Source organism: Bufo bufo, chromosome 10 (assembly GCF_905171765.1).
Source record: "Bufo bufo chromosome 10, aBufBuf1.1, whole genome shotgun sequence".
NCBI classification, from domain to species: Eukaryota; Metazoa; Chordata; class Amphibia; order Anura; family Bufonidae; genus Bufo; species Bufo bufo.
The window spans coordinates 17,412,671-17,433,097 of record NC_053398.1 but is presented as its reverse complement, the minus strand read 5'-3'; the positions used below and the strand labels follow the sequence as shown (position 1 = coordinate 17,433,097).

At 45.5% G+C, this 20,427-nt stretch overlaps 1 protein-coding gene across 1 annotated transcript; it reads right to left on the bottom strand.

The window, feature by feature from the left end:
* Positions 1-254: 254 nt before the first annotated feature.
* Positions 255-16,737, bottom strand: LOC120980652 (CD59 glycoprotein-like). The gene is made up of 4 exons (XM_040409888.1): positions 16,657-16,737; positions 13,876-13,950; positions 4,483-4,584; positions 255-2,054 (listed from the first exon to the last, which is right to left on the bottom strand). The coding sequence occupies exons 2-4, from the start codon at positions 13,943-13,945 to the stop codon at positions 1,855-1,857; spliced, it is 372 nt and encodes a 123-aa protein (XP_040265822.1). The 5' UTR covers positions 13,946-13,950; positions 16,657-16,737; the 3' UTR covers positions 255-1,854.
* Between the last annotated feature and the right edge of the window lie 3,690 nt (positions 16,738-20,427).

Genomic DNA, 20,427 nt, shown 5'->3' with positions numbered 1-20,427 from the left:
GAGCAGCCAATGGCAGGCGGGGACAGGGACGAGCATCACGGGTGACGCCAGGTAGGCTCGCCCCGCCTGCCATTGGCTGCTTTGACCCCCGCCCGACACTGGATGTTTTCATTGGCGCAAGGGGAGAAGCAGCAGCGGCGGTGCGGGGACCAGGAGCGGCGCAGGGAGCGGGGTAAGTATATTCTCTGTGAGGGGCCCGGCATATGGGGGGGGGGGGGGGGTTTATAGTATTGGATAACCCCTTTAAAAGGCCCAAATTTTAGCAATTTATAGAAGCCTTTTAGAAACATGTGACATAGATAGATAAAAGGGGTTCTCCACTCTTGGTTTTTTAAAGGGGTTTTATGGGTGTTTAATATTGCTGACCTATCCTTAGGACAGGTATTCAGTATAAGATCAGAGGGGTCCGATGTCCGGTACCCCCGCCGATCAGTTGTATGAAGAGGCTGCCTCGCAGGTATAGCAGCTATGCTGCGGCTAGGCCATGTGACGTCACTAGCATAGGAGGACCCCACAGCGATTAGTGGAGCACCACGGTCTCTTCAAACAGCTAGTCGGCAGAGGTGTCGGCAGAGAAGGTGAAGGGATTGTGACTACTGCAGAGGGAACAGTGTGGCAGGAGAGCAAACTCTAAAAGACATTACAGAGCAGAGAATGCTGAGGTTGGTTAGAAAACCCAGCAGGAAGTTCTGTATGTAGACATCCTGCCAGGATGCAGTGATGTTGAGAACAGGGGTAACAAAATGCTAAAATCTAAAACAGATATATGGGGCAAAAAGCGTACTAAAGCTGCAAGACCCAAACCCCAATCCCTCTTCATTTAAATTAACCAAACGTACATCACGACAGGGATCAACGGCGATCTAAGATCAGTTCACTTGACCTGCGGGGGTCCAGGTTCAATGGCTGCCTATTTGAAGCCTAATACTCCCATACTACTATTTATGAATATCGTTTCATGACAACAAGGATGTCGACACTAAGCCCATATTACTAGAAAGTTAAACATTTTAATAAAAAAAAAAAAATGAACACGTAGTTCCAACCAAATACTTTGATAGGTTATTATTCTGCCAAGCCCAAAATAACCATTTACTGCAAACAGAACCGCTAAAAAACAAAAATAACAATGCTCTATGTGTATTTATTTAATATAATAAAGCATTGTTATTTTTGTTTTAGCGGTCCAGTTTGCAGTGAATAGTTTCTTAATATTGAAACACATACGTCAAGCCCAAAATAACACCCTAATAAAACGAAGCAATAGAAAGGCGCTTGAATTAAGGAAAGCAAGGATCTGATTGGTTGTTAGTAATTATTTCCTAATTTTTTGTAGCTTTTTCTACGCCTTTCAGCCACATGTTTTTTTGACTGCTCACAGTTCGGTTAGGTCGTGGCTCAGCGAACCATACCGGTGCCTGCCGTAGGCGTCACAGTCACATTGAGTTAGATTAATTGTTGCTATCGCACTGGGAAATTGCCCCTCCATCTAATGTCATTGAATTAAGTAATGCTCAGAGATTTCAGCTCTGGAGCCTGCAGAATTAGGGATGCAGCTCTGCAGTATAATACGGGCTGTGACTTAGGGTTGGGAGAAGATAGGTCGTATTGGCGATTTGTAAAGTGAATATGTCAAAAAGTAAATGCTGACACTAACCTTTATTTCAAAGATATACCCTTGCAGTCTAAAAAAAAACAATATGGCGGTAGCGCCCATAGCAACCAATCAGATCACATTTTTTTAAAATATTAGCCATCGGTAGAAAGCTGGAAATTTTATGCCATTTATATTTAAGCCTCGGTTTGGTTATCTGAGACATTTAAAGAGATGAGCGAAGCGATACGGTGGTGAGATCATGATGACATCATCAGCAGCAGCACCGCAGCCAGGCTGAGAACCAGGACAGTGCTGGGATGAGACATGAAGCTGCTGTTACACAGGCTCGATTGACAACACTTTAACTGAAAGTTTTGAAGGCCGGTTTCCTGGCTAACCAAGTCATGAGTGCATTTGTCGAAAACCTTGCAGCTATATGTGCTGGTGCCGTCTGTAACTGGAAAAGGAGAAATGACTATGGTTAATGTGAGATACGGGAACTAGAGCCATCATACATTCACTCTGGGGATACACGCACTTTTAAAAAGTCATTTTATATGCATCCATTCCTTCACGCAGAACGGCTGGTGTACAGCATAGAGGCATAGAGAAAACTAAGAGAAGTGGTCTCAGGGAGATCCTCAGAGCCCATTTTTACGCCATATGCCCCACCTGCCTATATAGGGCACATCGCCAAATATTAAAACCCTCTAAATAGATACCCCCACACCAGATCCCCAAACAAAGACCTAGAACCCCTCAACAGACTCTAGACCAGACCCCTAAACCAGGGATCAGCAACCTTCGACACTCCAGCTGTTCTGAAACTACATTTCCCAGAATCCTCCTTTCACTTCTATGGGAGTTACAAGAATAGCCAAGGAAGTGTACATGCTGGGAGTTGTAGTTTCACAGCAGCTGGAGTGCCTAAGGTTGCTGATCCCAGCCCTATATCATGGGTAGGCAACCTCCGGCATGCCAGGTGTTGTGAAACTGCTACTCCCAGCATGCACACTTGCTCTGCTCTTCTCATAACTCTCATAGAAATGAATGGAGCATGCTGGGAATTGTAGTTTCACAACAGCTGGAGTGCAGAAGGTTGCTAATCCCGGCCCTAAACTAAGGCTACATTCACACGATCGTGTTTTTTTTGCGGCCCGCAAAATGCGGATACGCAAAAAATACGGGTGACGTCCGTGTAACATCCATGTTGCATCTTGTTTTTTGGGGGGATCCATTGTAACAATGCCTATCCTTGTCCGCAAAACGGACAAGAATAGGACATGCTCTATATTTTTTGCATGGCTACGGAACGAACATACGGATGCGGACAGCACACATGTGGACCTGTTGAAATGAATGGGTCCTCATCCAATCCAGAAAAAAAAAAAAAAAAACACAGAATGGACACGGAAACAGAATACGTTCGTGTGAATGTAGCCTAATAGAGACAATCAGCCACTTAGACCTAAACCCCCATGGTCCTAGACCAGATCACCTTAACTAATACAGACACCAGACCCTCTGTGCACAGACCAAGATCCCCTCAGCACTGATCCTGGACTAGACCTCCAAAATACTGGCCTAGACCAAACCACCCTAAACAAATGCCTAGACTCCCTCGATAGAGACCCTAGACCAGAACTACACTGCTCTACAATAGATGGTAATGATGTGATCCTGCCTGAAATAGGACATCTTGGCTGAGCAGCCTGACTGTGATCCTGCCTGAAATATGACATCTTGGCTGAGCAGCCTGACTGTGATCCTGCCTGAAATAGGACATCTTGGCTGAGCAGCCTGACTGTGATCCTGCCTGAAATAGGACATCTTGGCTGAGCAGCCTGACTGTGATCCTGCCTGAAATATGACATCTTGGCTGAGCAGCCTGACTGTGATCCTGCCTGAAATAGGACATCTTGGCTGAGCAGCCTGACAGGAATGCTCTGCAATGTGTAGTGTGTAGTGAGGTCCAGCCCCAGGCAGCTCTGTAAGCATAGGCAACCAGTCCTGCTCATATTCTAGGACAGGTTGCTGGGGGCCCATTTTAAATAATTCCCAGAGAACCCCTTTAATACAAACCCAAGACTAGACTGCCTAAACTAATATAGACCCCACATACCAACCCTTTCTCATTCCTACAGTTTGCAGTTCTCTTCTCTCCCAGTCACGACCACAGATAACATCCTGACATTAGCCCCACAATATTTTCTATTGTGGCACTTAAAGGGATTGTCCAGAATTAGAAAAACATGGCTGCTTTCTTCCAAAAACAGCATCACTCCAGCCTACAGGTTGTGTGAGGTGATGCAGCTCTGTCTCACTCTCTCTCCAATGAAACTGAGCTGCATTACCACACACAATCCATGGACAGGAGTGGTGCTGTTTTTTGAAAAAAGCAGCCATGTTTTTCTAATTCTGGAGAACCCCAAGTATGAGCTGAGGTAAGTAGTTAGTCAGGATGCGGTACATAGGAGACTTGGTAGTTCTTACAAGTGGCCTTCGGAAAGGGATTAAAGTTGTACGGATCCCTTATAAGCAGGGGCGCACCAGCAATGAGGCCGGGTGAGGCGATCGCCTCAGGCAGCACCAGGTAGGGGCAAGAGGGAAGCAGCAGAAGAGCCATGGGCTGAAGAGAAGGGGTTAGGTTAAGAAATTGGCATGGGGGGGGGGGGCGCCATTTCAGTTTTTCGCCTCAGGCAGCAGAAAGGCTAGGTACACCCCTGCTTATAGGCACACATAGAACTCTATAGGCTCATACTGCCGGAGTGCCTCATATGAATCTATGAGAAAAAAACGTCATATTACAAAAGTATTGACAAGGCACGAAGCGGTGAATATATATATATATATATATATATATATATATATATATACATACGTACCTGTGATCCTTGCACAAGCGTCATTAGGTGCGGAGCAGGTTTCCTTAGTTGCACATTGTGAGTAACTAAAGGTATTGCACTTGTAGCATTCTATAGCCTGGCCTGTATAAAGAAGCAGAAAACATACATATCAGAACGTCAGCAGATCGCTACCCAGTGTACGGCAGCCATCATATCCAGTGACCACTTCAGAGCATGCAGCTGCAGGGCTTCAAATGGTAGTCACCCAGGCTGGAAGGAGTGGTTGGCAGGCATCCTAAAATGAACATTGAATTACTACTGTCGTTAGGTGTCGGACTGGCTCACCAGAGGACCCCCTATTGGGCACAAGTTCTGATACCATGGTGGTTGCAAAGGTCCAGGAGAAAACAATTGGGGGGACATTTATCAATAATGGCGTAACTTGCGCCAAAAAATTACTAACGTTACAAATCAAAACTGGCAATTTGTTTCACCTCATATATCAAAAGGTGCACGCCACTTGTAAAATGTGACGTTCTAAAATATCAACTTGATTGTTCACCTATTTCTCTCGATTTGTGACATTTTAACGCCAAAAGCACTAAAACACGACTTTTTTTAACTGAAATGTGCCGTTTCAGCCACTCCTGCCCAGACCACACTTGCGACTTTTGAAACATTTCCAGTGGTAAATTGCGACTTTTGTCTCAGACTTGTCAATTTACTGTTCTTCAGTTCATTTGTATCATCCCGATCACTTGTTCCCATGGCAAGTTGGTTTTACTTTTCATAAATGCGACTTTTTGACAAAAAGTCGCATCTTTATACCATAAATACGACCTTTTACACAAAACAGGATATGGATGATAAATGAGGCGTAACATGCGCCAATTTGATGTCCCCGCCCACTTTGACATTTATAACTAGGGCAAAAAACGGTGTTGTAATACTGTACAGAGTTCCCGCTCCGTACAGTATTAGAATGTATTGGCTCCGATGTGCCAAAGTAATAACTTCGGGAATTATTACTGTATAAAAACCTTGGTACCAAACTCGGGTTCTGTTCCAAAGTACCACTAGGAACCCAACCAGAGTTCGGTACCAAGGTTTTTTTACATACAGTGATAATTCCCAAAGTTATTACACAAAGTCTCACGTGACTTTGGCTCATCTGAGCCAAAACATTCTAATACTGTACGGAGCCGGTACGTTTTTTGCGAATCGACTTTGGATGTACCATCCGAAGTCGATTTGCTCATCCCTATTTATAACTAATTTCTGGCGTGATGCATTCTTTATGGTGAAAATACTGGAGAAAACTGTTAATATTTGGAGCAAATCAAAACGCCATTTTGTTTTGGCGCATTTTACGCCATAATACTGGCGCAACATGCTTAGTAAATGTCCCTCTTGAAGCCAATACATTTCTACTAGGTCTATTTCTTAGAATCAAGACTTTATGGATGACATGGGGGTTGGGCCCCCAAGAATAATTTCCTCTGGTGGGCCCAAGAAAACCCAGTCCGACCCTGGTTCTGTTAGATAGCCGTCGTTTGATGAAGGACACAATAGCCTCTAGCTAGACTTTTTGCACATCTAAAGCTTGCCTGACATTATAACGGCTGAAACCTGGACAAAGATAAGAACATAAGGGGGAAATTTATCGAGAGATTTGCACCCATTTTGTGGTATTAAAAAAAAATATCACACGCTCAAGCGGCGGGAAGAGTGGACGGGGTTAACCAGAACATGATAGGATGTCCATTGGTCTTACAGATTTGGTTGAAAGCTAAAAAGTGTCAAACTGTGGAGAAAATCTATGCCTGCTCATAGCAGACACGAATTTCACTTAAGAAGGACCAAATTTATTGGCTCAAGGGGGTGCCGTTTAAATTTTTGCCTCGGGCAGCACGAAGGCCTTTGCCACAAAGCACTGAGGAAAGGGGGGCCCCCAAGCTGAACTCTTGCACCAGGGCCCATGAGCCATTAGCTACGCCCCTGCTTATGAATATATATATATATATATATATATATATATATATATACATACACACTGATTCAGACACCACTGCAGACAAGAGATCATCATGGGGTCATGAATGCAGCAGTCACTTTCAGTCTGTGGTAGTTTCTATCCTTGGAAGGGGCAATAGTCTCCGAGCATTTAGGAGGCTGATTGCTTTGGGGTAAAAGCTGTTCTTCAGCCTAGTGGTGCGGGCATGTAGGGCTCTAAGACGCATACCAGAGGGTAGGGGAGTGAAAAGGCTGTGGCTGGGGTGAGTTGGATCCCCGCAGATAATCTTTGCCCTGTTGCTGCAGAGAGCAGTGAAGATGTCATCCAGTGATGGTAGCTGAGTACCAGTGATTCTGCCAGCCATTCTGATGATGCGCTTGAGGGTCTTGTTGTCCTCAGAAGAGCAGCCGGAGGACCACCTTGTAATGCAGTATGTGATAACAGATTCTATGGTGCAGCTGTAAAAATTGACTAGCAGCTGTTTTGGGAGTTGTGCTTTCTTCAGACTCCTCAGAAAATAAAGCCTCTGAAGGCCTTTATTGGTCATTTCTGTTGTGTTTTTTTTATCCATGACAGGTCCTGACTAATATGAACTCCCAAAAATCTGAAACTTTGAACTACCTCCACGTTTCCACCATTAATGCTAATGGAGTGGTGTCCATTTCGTTTCTTCTTCCTCAAATCCAGAATCAGCTCCTTTGTTTTCTTGGTATTGAGTAGGAGGTTGTTGTTCTTCCTCCATCTCTCTAGGTTTTCGGCCTCTTTCCTATAGGCTGTTTCATCATTGTTGGAGATCAGGCCCATCACGGTCGTGTCATCTGCACATTGTATAATGGTATTGGTATTGTGAATAGGTTTGCAGTCATTTGTGAAGAGGGAGTAAAGGAGAGGGCTCCACACACAGCCCTGCGGTACCCCAGTGTTTAGTGTTAAGGATGAAGAGAAGGGCTTGCCCATGCGTACGATTTGTGGTCTTTTTGTAAGAAAATCCAGTATCCAGTTGCACAGGTGTGAGCTGAGACCCAAGTTGTTCAGTTTCATTGCCAACTTGTTGGGAGGAATGGTGTTAAAGGCCAAGCTGTAATCGATGAACAGCATCCGCACATAGCTGTCCCTCTGCTCCAGGTGTGAAGGGCAAGTGAGACAGCATCCTCAGCCGACCTATGTGACCTGTCAGCAAACTGGTATTGGTCCATGGAGGTGCAGATCTTGCTCTTCATGTGCCTGAGGACAAGTTGTTTAAAGCACTTCATAGCAATAGGAGTGAGAGCCACCGGACGATAATCACTTAAATATCTGTAAAGAATAAATCAAGGCAACTGGGTACGTCCAGTTGCCTTGATTTATTCTTTACAGATATACCATGACCTGGATAAATGAGAACCTTCACAGAGATAATGACTTAAGGTCTTCACCCCTGCCTGTTTTGGAATTAGGACAATTGTGGAGGACTTCAGGCAAGTGGGGACAATGGCCTGTTCTAGTGAGCTGTTAAACATACTGGTAAACACTGTTTTCAGCTGTGTAGCACAGTTTTGTAGGACCTTTCCAGGAACTTCATCAGGGCCAGCTGTTTTGTGGGGATTAACGTGGTTTAAGGCCCATTCTACCTCATGTGCTCTCAGCATCAGGGAACATGATGGAGCTCCTTGCTGGGCTAATTTGATGATCGGCAGCTCATTGTCTTTGTCAAATCGTGCAAAAAAATAAAGTATTTAGGTCATCAAGAGAAAAATAATTTCCAGTGTTGATAGAGCAGGTGTTGCTCTTATAATTCGTAATGGACTTGATACCCTGCCACATGCGTCAGGAATCAGAGCTTGTAAAAGGATGTTCTATTTTTGGTTTTGTAGCAGTGCTTTGCCTCCTTAATGCCCCTCTTCAGATTGGACCTGGCTGATTTGTACTCCTCTGGGTCTCCCTTACGGAAAGCAATGTCACGTGCCTTCAAAAAGGTTTTGGACATTTCTGTTTATCCATGGTTTCCTATTTGGGAAGGTCCGGATGATTTTGGTATCAGTGAAATTGTCCATGCAAAATGTAATATGATAGGACAGGACAGAGGAGGCGTATATATGTTTAAGTCTGTGTGATTTTCCTTTGTCTGTAGTCTCATTGTGGCTTCTTCAGGCCAAACTCTGATTGTATGCAAAGTAGGCTTAAAGAGGACCTTTCACCCATAGGTTATTTTCTCCCAGGCTGCGAGCTCTGCAATGCGATTGGCCAGCGCTACAGCAGAACAAGGGCAGACTCCGCCTACCATAACTTAGTGACTGAAATCTCCGCCTACCATAACTTTGTGACCGAAGATACCGGATGGCATAGCAGGAGAACGGAGCTGCGCCCGGGGATAATAGTAAGTGCAGTGAGATCCCCGGGCGCCGCTCTCCATGTCTCTATACTTAGTTCACAATGTCATAATGGGTGAAAGGTCCTCTTTAATCCTGGTGATGAGAGGTTTGTATGCTGGAGCCAAAAACAAAAAAATGTGATCCGACCTGCCAAGATGGGGGGCAGGTGATGCTGTATAAGCATTTGCTATGTTGCAATAAACACGGTCGAATGTATTTCTCCCCCTAGTTGGGAATTTAACAAACTGGTAACATTTGGGGAGCACAGTTTTGAGATTGGCTTGGTTAAAATCACCGGCGAAGATGAACACTCCATCTGGATGGATATTTTGCAGACTGTTCGTAAGGTCATGGAATTTGGACAGTGCCAGCTTAACATTAGCTTGTGGAGGAATATAGACTACGGTGAGATACACGAATTCCCTCCGTAAGTAGAACGGTCCACAATTAAGTGTCATAAGTTCTAAATCAGCGGAGCAATATTGTTCAGCAATGACTGTGGAGGTACACCAAGCATTAGGGTCCATTCACATGTCCACAATTTCGTTCCGCATTTTGCAGAACGGAATTGCGGACCCATTCATTTCTATGGGGCAGCACGATGTGCTGCCCGGATCCGCACTTCCGGGTCCGGAATTCCGTTCCCTAAAAAAATAGAACATGTCCTATTCTTGTCCGCAATGGCGGACAAGAATAGGCATTTTCTATAAGTGCCGGCGATGTGCGGTCCGCAAAATGCAGAACGCACATCGGCGATGTCCGTGTTTTGCGGATCCACAAAACACACACGGACGTGTGAATGGACCCTTATAGACATAAATACACACTCCACCTTCCTTCTTACCAGACTCAGCAGTTCGATCCATTCGATAAACAGTCCGATCCGCAAGTTCAATAGCCTCGTCCGGGATGTTAGTATTTAGCCAGGTTTCGGTTAAAAATGAGGCGCAAGTGTTCATCCTATAAGACGAGATCCTCAGTCTCAGCTCATCGATCTTGTTCACTATAGACTGGGTATTTGCGACGAACAGGCTAGGTAGTGCTTGCTTGTTTGGGGGGGGGGGTTCTTTAATCGAGTATTGATGCCGCTCCTCTTGCCCCGCTTCTGCTTCCTCTCCCGTCTCCTCCTGTGCAGTCGCTTCGATGGTATAATCATCCACTCAGGCACCGATGTCCTTAGAATCTCATCCGGGATATTAGGGGGTGGTGGTGGAACAGGACCTTTCATTCCGATGTCCAGTAGCTCTTGCACACTATATGCCATGTGTGCTGTAGCAAACTGAATACAGTTGCTCGCTGTGCTTAAAATTAAGGTAATAACTATGTAAAAAATAAGAAATTGGCATCTAAATGGAGAGCTCCGGGATGCAGCGTCCATGCGCGCTGCCATCTCCAGTAGTACAGATGTATAGATGGCACGGTCAGGGTTAATAATCCTGGCTCAGCCCTTATAGGAGGATAGTTGCGGGCTGACCCCACCCTTAGGCCTCATTCAGATGACCATATATTATTTGTGTCTGCATCCTTTCCGCAATTTTGCGGAATGGATGCGGACCCATTCATTTCAATGGGGCCACAAATGCTGCGGACAGCGCACTGTGTGCCGTCCGCATCTGTACTTCTGTTCCTTGGGTCCCGCAAAAAAGATAGAACATGTCCTATTCTTGTCCGCAATTGGAATAGGCAATTTCTATCATAGGGCTGGTCGTTCCATTCCGCAAAATGCAGAACACACACGGCGAAAATCTGTGTTTTGGGGAACAGCAATTTGCAGAATGCAAAAACGGATACGGTCATCTGAATGAGCCCTTACCCTTAAAGGGGTATTCCCATCTCAGACTATGGGGGCATAATCCTAGGATGTGCCCCCATTGTCTGATAGGTGCGGGTCCCACCTCTGGGACCCACACCTACACCGAGAACAGAGCGGGGAAGGTGGTGACGGGAGGACCCTGGGTTTTCCAGGGTCTGGTCACCGGCAAGCGCTTTCCCCGTAGAAGTTAATTGTAGCCCACCGCACTTTTACGGCCACCGCTCCAATTCATTTCTATAGGTCTGACGGAAAAAGCCGAGCCAGCACTTGGCTATTTTCGGCGGCACCATAAAAAATTAATGGAGGGCGGCTGCGCATTTGCAGTGCGCACTCCACAACCTTAAGGGATCCGTTCTCGATGTAGGTGCGGGTCCCAGAGGTGGGACCTGCAACTCTCAGACAATGGGGGCATATCCTAGCAATATGCCCCCATTTTCTGAGATGGGAATACCCCTTTAAGTAAGTATAGATGAGTTCAGAGAGAGAGGAAGCTGTGTCTTGTGATCTCTGCATGAGCTACAGAAGTAGAGAAGGAGAATGACAGAGCAGAGGGCTACAGAACCTAGAGTCTGCATGTGTCACGAATAAAGGGGAGGGGAGGGACACTACAATAACAACAGGAGGGGGAAAGACAAAGAACTAGGCCTCAAGGCTAGGGAGAGGGGAATGGTCACCTCCTTGGAAACCCCTAAAGCTGGCCCTGATTCCCATCAGCATGTATAGACCCTGAAGGTGGGAAAATACATACACCGGAACCTAAACCCTAGGAGCCCTGAAATGCCCTAAAGGTAGTGACAGGGAAAGAAACAACTGGTTCTATCCCAGGTGAATGAACCAGCATCTCCCCGAGGCAGAGTAACAACCAGCATAAGGGAACAACCAAATACAAAGAGCAGTACAACTTATCTTAAAGAAAATGGATGAGCAGGAAAACAGGAATGGTCCACACACCAACTCTTCCAAATCCAAGCATAGAATATCAACTGCATGGTATAAGGTGTGAGACCAAACTAAATAGGGAATGCAGTAATGAACACAAGCTGCACCTGCAAGGAGGTGTGGTCATTACCAAACAACAACATCCAGAGACTGTCAGTTAACCCCACGGGCACCAAGTCTCTCAGATCTTCTATTCACTGACAATGAAGGAACCGTGACAGCATGGCTGAGCAGTGGAGTTAGTAAGGTAACCTGCTACCAAAAACTGCTAAAACTTTACTGCTGTGAGGGACACTGTTAAGACACCCTTCACACCTAGACATGACCTGGCCAGTCGTATCTCTAAAACCCTGTATCCCTTCGTGGACATTACAGTCACAATAGAAAAAGTACAACTGGCCGCCATCAATTCTGCAGGAAGAAACTCGAGAGAGAAAAAGGGAAGAGGACCACAACTCCCATCTTTGCCTAAATCCAAACATCATTATCTGGAAGGGAATTCACTGTGTACATTTGGAACTGCGTTCGTTGGATGTACTACCACTCCCATTTTGCACTACAGTAAAGACAGATGTTTATTCTGTTACATCCGGCTTGGTTACTGACTCCTGTACCATAATCCAGCCATTACACTTTACCCATCTAAACACCTAACATCACGGGCACCACCGACCACCATCACGCAGGGGCCACAACATCAGGGGGTGCCCTGAGGGAAGAAAGGGCGTTTATGGAATGACGGTATGAGGAAAGCCAACATGATTGACTGTAGCACAGTCCACTACCACTCCCATCCTCTGCTCTGGCTCCTCAGAGGTCGTGGCGCTTGAGGTATGGAAAAAACACTAGCGGTATTTGTGGCATTTTTTGTTTTTACTGGAGAAAAGCCAGCAGGAACAATTTGTATTTGCAGGTACACTTAGGGGGGCCAAAAAAGAAAAACAAACCAAGTGTGCGACACATGAATGTTATTTCACCTGTTTTAGTGCAGTGACCAGGAACAGGTTCGCTGACACCACTTTTAGTGGAGTGGCTAGGTCAGGTGGATAATATATCCTGAATTTGTTCGTGACGCCAATTACACCGTGTGCAGGGTACTATCCCAGGGCCCTTCCAAGGTGTTATAATGCACGTCCCAGATTAGGAATGCCAGAGTGCTGTAATGGTCTATAATGTCTCTATAGCTTGATGTTTGTTGTGTCACGGTGTCTCCTACCTGGGTACGGCCGGACTCCTGGCTCCTGGCTCACTTGCAATTAATTTGTGTGTAGTGATAGTAGGAGTAATAGAGGAACTTGGCAGAATAAATGATGTCCAGACCTTTAGATGAAGTTCAAACGTTTCTTTACTTGAAATAACTTGCATCCAAGCGGTATACAGCTTTGGTCTCTTGCTCCCAGCAGGTTTTGTCAATTCTTGGCAGGATTGAGTACTTCTGCTTTAAATGTGGAGCTTGCAGGATAAAACGTCTGCTTGGTAGCTCTGTAACTGTGGCAGGATTAGCTTCTGCACTTATCTGGTACATTCTGCTGTGTGGGGACAGACTAGCTGAGGAGGCTTCTCCTAGGACTCTGGACTTATCTTACAGATGGATTCTCAGGGGATGCTTTCTTCCTGGAACTCTGGAGTTTGTCTGTAGTTTCTGCTTTCTTCATCCAGCAGAGCTGAAAGTGCTCTAGCTGGGATATATATGGACATGTCTCAGCCGAGACTACGTCCTAGTTGTCTTCCCTATGCAGGGGTTCTCCTGGACACTATTACACAGCCTTCCCCAACAGGGGTGGCTGGCACACTGACTCTAACTTCCTTCTCCACCCATACTGCAGTATGTGGGTCCAGCCCACCTCTCCACAGAGGGGGAGCTAAGCTGGAATCATCCATTCCAGCTCAGATACACTAAACACTAAAATGTACTTGCCAATGGGTTGCTGCCACCTACTGGCAACCAGGCTAATTACAAAAACAATTGCATTTAGCATGGTTTTGTATGCACATTTGTGGAGGACATAATGTAAATTATATCTGATCATGACAGTATAAAGGCTCTTAGAAGATAGTAGCGGGGTAGAGGCGTGTAGTAACAACTCTGGGGTGTTACACATCCCTAATTACGTTAACATCCCATGGGGGCCTGAACCTGCAAAACAGGTATTTACGATAAATGAAGCAAGCTGCCAAGCCCAGACCACAAAAACTGCTCTGTACATGAGAAATACTGCCCTTCCTCTCACAATGTGATGTATCCAAGGTACATTATTCCATATAGGTGTAGAAGACTCTCTAGAAGACGTACACACAGAAAGGGTAAAACTTACCGGTAGAACATAGTGCGAGGAAGACCAGGCCTACAGTGAGGACAACCCAGCAAATCCCAGTACTTCTCATAATGCCTGTTTAATGGGAGAAAGATCAACATGTCAGCCACATAGTTCTTAAAGGGGTATTCTGATAGTATGAGTCAGTGGGGGGATGGTCCGGGAGCTGGGTCGACCACCGATGTCCTGGGTTTTGGTACTGTGCATCCAATTTTTGAAGGAAATGAATGGAGAGGTGGTCACACATTCATAGTCGTCTTTTTCCGGACATGGGTGACAACTCTGACAAATTCTAGGACACATTTTGAGTATTTTTTGGGACACGCACCTATAAGACAACAGGGGCATATTGTAGCTGGCCAGCTAAGACCTGTCCTAGGTTGCTAATATAGTTTATATGTTTATAAAGCTAAACCTGCCAATAACCTTAATACAGTTCCTATGTTTGTGTGTTAAAGTAAAAAGCAGAGTTATTTACAATGACATGTTTGGATGTCATATAACTGTTATATATATTGTGTTCACAGAAGCAGAAAAGATAATATGCCTTTAAGATTCATTATATAATGTAAGGTAAGCTCAATGACACAACAGAAACAACAGAAAGCAGAGAGTTAAACTGTTGTTGCTGGGCAGGAGTCTTGACCAATCACAGCCAGCCTCACACAGCCCAGGAGTTTTGACCAATTACAGCTAGCCTCACACACAGCCTGTGTGGGAAATTCCCCTAGCAGGAGCTGTTAGAAATCATTATTCACCAGAGAGAGAAGCTGAACAGACATTCGCTCCACTAAGAGCTGTGTTTTATGGAAGCAGAGAGGCCAAAATAGGTATTTAAAACAGTTATATAATGTTCCTACTGTTAATGTAGTGATTAGAACTGTATACTGAACCAGTTATATGTGTGTTTACTTACAGTTCCACCAATTGCAAACTACAAAGTTCACAATACAAATTCAAATTCCATATTGCAATCCAAAATTGCATACAACCATACCAGATCGTACTCAACCAATCTGCAAATAGTTACTGCTAACTGCATACTGCAAATTGCGACCAAATTCAGCAAGTAGAACTATTAGTTAGACCTCAGATATACCTCTCAGAGAGATCATAAAGGGCTTAAATAACTTAAAGTGAGAGTACAGATACTCAAAAAGAGAAATATATCCACCATTTTATTTTGAATGACAAGATTGAACAGTTGAACCACCATCTTATGCATACCGCCATATTGTGGTATTTTTTTAAACACGTGTTATGTACATGGACTATCTGCTGCGGAGACGGCAGTGTTACATATGAAGAAAAGTTGAAGTTAATAAAGAAGTTATTTTAAGCATTTGGTGTGCTCTTTAAACCTACTGTTTCCATATAACTGCGCTATAGGAATTACAGAGTAAGGCCTCATGCACACGACCGTTCTGTTTTTTTCGGTCCGCAAGTCGCGGATCCGCAAAAAAACTGAAGCCGCCCGTGTGCCTTCCGCAATTTACGGAACGAAACGGGCGGCCCATTGTAATAATGCCTATTCTTGTCCGCAAAACGGACAAGAATAGGACATGTTATATTTTTTTCGCGGGGCCACGGAACGGAGCAACGGATGCGGACAGCACACGGAGTGCTGTCCGCATATTTTGCGGCCCCATTGAAGTGAATGGGTGTGCATCCGAGCCGCAAAAAAAAACTGCGGCTCGGATGCGGACCAAAACAACGGTCGTGTGCATGAGTCCTAATAGACAGTCTGGTTAGACTAAAAGTCAGAGATATCAAAATTCTTCTAATGCCACAACGCAAAAGGCACTTTAGTGCTGCGCCTGCCACACATATCCTAAGGCGGGGTATTGCTGGCAAGATTGCAGGACACGCCTCAGTTGACTTAACACTCACTTGATACATGGGGTTGTTAAAGCTTAGCAGTGCTATGTGGAAACAGTCAACAAGTAGCCTGATCCATTTTTATTCTTAGACTACCCAGGACAGCCTAGCTCATTAAAAAGTGAACATCCAACTAGCATGGCCTAAGAGTGGCGCTGTTTCTGGAAAACAACTAGGGATGAGCGAATCGACTTCGGATGAAACATCCCAAGTCGATTCACATAAAACTTCGTTTTAATACTGTATTACAGTACAGTATTAGAATGTATTGGCTCCGATGAGCCGAAGTTATTGCTTCGCGAAGTCTCACGCAATAACTTCATAAATTAATTTGTACTGTAAAAAACAATTTCCCGAACTCGGGTTCACTTCGGGAAATGTTTTTCTACAGTACAATTTATGAAGTTATTGCACGAAGTCTCGTGAGATTTCACGAAGCAATAACTTCGGCTCATCGGAGCCAATAGATTCTAATACTGAAGTGTCATCCGAAGTCGATTCGCTCATCCCTAAAAACAACAGACGCTTTTATAAATGTCACACACAGTGCTAGCACAAGAATGCTTATCATTTATGGGAAGAAAATGTCACTTCTGCAACCAAGATAAGACGCCGATCACATGAGGCTCAACGTACAGTGCATCGCAACGTCCTGACAAACCCCATTAAAGGGTGCAGAGCCTACATGCATTACAACACTGCCAAACCACTCTGCAATTACAGTATATCCCAAGGCACAAGTTCATGCTTATTCCTACACCCTCCCAGTATAATCCCAGACAAGTATAGCCCTCCCACCCATCCCCCAGTGTGAACCCACTATAGCAGTACATGCATGCACTGCGACTGATCACACTGAGTACATCCATGCTGCAGGACCAGTATGTAGAGGAGACGCCTTACCTGCTGGGTCTGTATACTGCGTGCATGCAGCCGGAGCAGCAGTTCTCTATTCTGGACTAATCCAGCCCCCCCTCCACCTCCCTCCACACTGTAGGAGGGGCTTCGGGTTAACCCCTTCACTGACAGACAGCAGCTAAATCCAATTATCAACCTGCGGCCCTCCAGCTGTTGTAAAACTACAACTCCCACAATGCCCTGCTGTAGGCTGATAGCTGTAGGCCAGGGATGCCCAACCTGCGGCCCTCCAGCTGTTGCAAAACTACAACTCCCACAATGCCCTGCTGTAGGCTGATAGCTGTAGGCCAGGGATGCCCAACCTGCAGCCCTCCAGCTGTTGCAAAACTACAACTCCCACAATGCCCTGCTGTAGGCTGATAGCTGTAGGCCAGGGATGCCCAACCTGCAGCCCTCCAGCTGTTGCAAAACTACAACTCCCACAATGCCCTGCTGTAGGCTGATAGCTGTAGGCCAGGGATGCCCAACCTGCGGCCCTCCAGCTGTTGCAAAACTACAACTCCCAGCATGCCCGGACAGCCTACAGCTATCAGCCCACAGCAGGGCATGATGGGAGTTGTAGTTTTGCAACAGCTGGAGGGCCGCAGGTTGAGCATCCTTGCTGTAGGCTGTTTGGGCATGCTGGGAGTTGTAGTTTTGCAACAGCCGGAGTGCCGCAGGTTGAGCATGCCTGCATTATACCAACAGGGAAGAAAAACATTGCTTGTGTCTATAAAATCCAATATTCAGTGAATTTGATCCTCAAAAGAAAAAAATCCCACTCACGCGGTGAGACGACGACGACAGCCCTCCATAGAAATGAATGAGAGTCGGTGCACTTGGCAGCATTTGGGATCCTTTGGCTCTGTGCACACGGTGAATATTACGTGCAGAAAATCGGCAGCGTAATACAGTTCCAGCAAAGTGAATGAGATTTGCAGAATCCCATGTACACGGTGCGCGTTTTGTAAACGCGGACACTGATCTGTGCTGCGGCTTTTAGAGCACGTCCATTGTTTGTGCGGAACCGCGGCTGATGTGTTGTGGTTTCCCCATAGACTTCGATAGGGCCGTTTAAAAACAAAAAAAATGACACAAATCTCATGTACGGATTTTTCCTGTGCTGGCATTGACCTGCTGTGCGGACTTCCAAATAAATAACATGTCAATTACCTTTGCGGTTTTCGCTGCGGATTTCACCCTTTTCAATAGAAGGGTGAGATCTGCGGCAAAACCACATCAAAACCGAACCAAAAAACAGTGTTGGAAATTGCGGATTTTGGTGAGGATATGCGGCAGAAACGCACATGAATCCACATGGAAATTTGTAATGTTGATCGAACTTGTGTTTTAAGTTCGGCGTCTAAAGTTCGGGTTCGGGTTATCGAAGTATCCCGTTATGGATTCTAAATTCCGTTATGGTTCGTGGTAGCGGAATCCATGACGCGATTCTTTGATAACTCGAACTTTAGACGCCAAACTTAAAACACAAGTTCGCTCAACGCTAGGAATTTGTGCTGATCTTATGTGCGTTCACTCTCCCACGTGTGCAGGTAAAGATTAGGCTACATGCACATGACCGTATGTGTTTTGCGATCTGCAAACTACAGATAGTCGCAATTTCCACGGGCTTCATTGTAACGGTACCTATTTTTGTTTGTAAAATGGAGAAGAATACGGCATATTCTGCTCATTTGCAGGACGGAAATGTGGACATACAGCGCTGTGCTGCCTGCATTTTTTGTGGCCCGATTGAAATGAATGGAAGGGGCCCCCCGGAGCGTTTAGCTTGGGGGACGCATGGTGACACAGTCACTTTGGTTTTTGGGTGGTTATGGTTGGTGGTTTTATTGTTTTGGTCTGTGTTGTGGTATGTGGAGTTCCCCCCGTCCCCCTTGTTATTTGCTAAAGGGCTTACCTGGAGTGAAAATCTGGTTACAGCTGGTCCAGTTTCTGTTTCTGCCCGGTGACAAGTTCTCTTGGGTCAGATGTCCATTGTTTCAGATGTCCAGCAGCGGGAAGATGATCTTCAGCTGATTGGTGGAAGCCTTCTAAGGCCCAAAACCTGCGGCCATGAGGACATACAGACATGGAATGCACCCGGAGTCATTTCTGTTTTTTTTTGCGGCCCCATTGATGTGAATAATTTCCGCAATTTGCGCCTCACAATTGTCCTGGTGAGATAACTGGTGTAAAGTAGAACTGGCTTAGTTGCCCATAGCAACCAATCAGATTTCACATTTCATTTTCCATAGGAGCTGTCAAAAATGAAAGGTGGAATCTGATTGGTCGCTATGGGCAACTAAGCCAGTTCTACTTTACACCAGTTTGATGACCCCATTTTAGTCCTTCATGATAATAAGGCTATACCCTGGGGTCCTCTATGAGTGTCAATGCCAGTCTAGTGCAGGTAAAGCTACTTTCATACAGTGTCAGGCATCATGCACATGACCATATGTTCGGTCCGCATCCGATCAGTTTTTTTTGCGGATCGGATGCGGACCCATTCATTTCAATGGGGCAGCATAATATGCGCTGTCCACATTCGCATGTCCAGTCCGCGGCCCCACAAAAAAGATAGAACATGTCCTATTTTTGTCAGTTTTTTAGGATAAGACATTTCTTCTGAAGTTTAAGAAAAAAAAATGGAGATATGCACATACCCAGGGGGATCCACGGTTTGCAGACTGCAACACAGATACAGTCATGTGTATGAGGCCCAAAGAACATGGGGTTTTATATGTATTTTCCATTACTTCTGTTGGTAAATTTCAGAAATAAAAGTATGTAAAAATGGCATTCATTCGTACAGTTTTGGAATGGCCCACCACTAGGGTTGCCACCTTTCCAGAGGCGTATCTAGTGAAAATGGCGCCTATGGCAAGCACTGAAACTGCGCCCCTGTCAAAATATTTTAAACCCATCTTTCAGATAACCTTAACAAAAAAAAAAAACACGATAGCTCTTTTGTAGAACCCCCATAAAAACTTACAGTTACTTGACTTGGCCCTTGGGGATCTCGGACGCCACTTCAACACTTTGGCCGGGGGCTCGGCGGAGCTGATGTTGTGCTTTAACCTAATGAGAAAGATTTCATAATAAGGATTTGGAGAAAGGGCAGAGGGATAGCAGAGCAGGGAGAGGCTGGTGCTGCTACTAGGGGGTCATACCATGGGGAGTAATAAAGCCCACCATAATGCCCCCCCAGTAATAATAATTCTCCTTATAATGTGCAAAACATACCCCCTTGTAATGCCCCTATTTGAGCTAATGTTCCCATAATGTGCCAATATAAAATACCCCTTCTCAGTGCCCCCGTAGATGACCCCCATAGTGCCCCCCCCTTCCCCATAGTACCCACCATAATGTGTCCCAGTATAAAATGCCCCTATACAGAGCCCCCATATAAAATATCTTCTTTTTTAGCCTCAGTAGATGCCCCTATAGTGCCCCCCAATAATCTGCAGTAAGATGTGCCCCCATAGATGCCCCCAATCATGTGCCAGTAATAAGAGCCCCCCCACCATCATGTGCCAGTAGCCAGAGCCCCCCCATATCATGTCAGTAGCCAGAGCCCCCCCATATCATGTGTCAGTAGCCAGAGCCCCCCATATCATGTGCCAGTAGCCAGAGTGCCCCCAATCATGTGCCAGAAATAAGAGCCCCCCCACCATCATGTGCCAGTAGCCAGAGCCCCCCATATCATATGCCAGTAGCCAGAGCCCCCCCATATCATGTGCCAGTAGCCCCCCTTATGTGCCAGTAGCCCCCCTATGT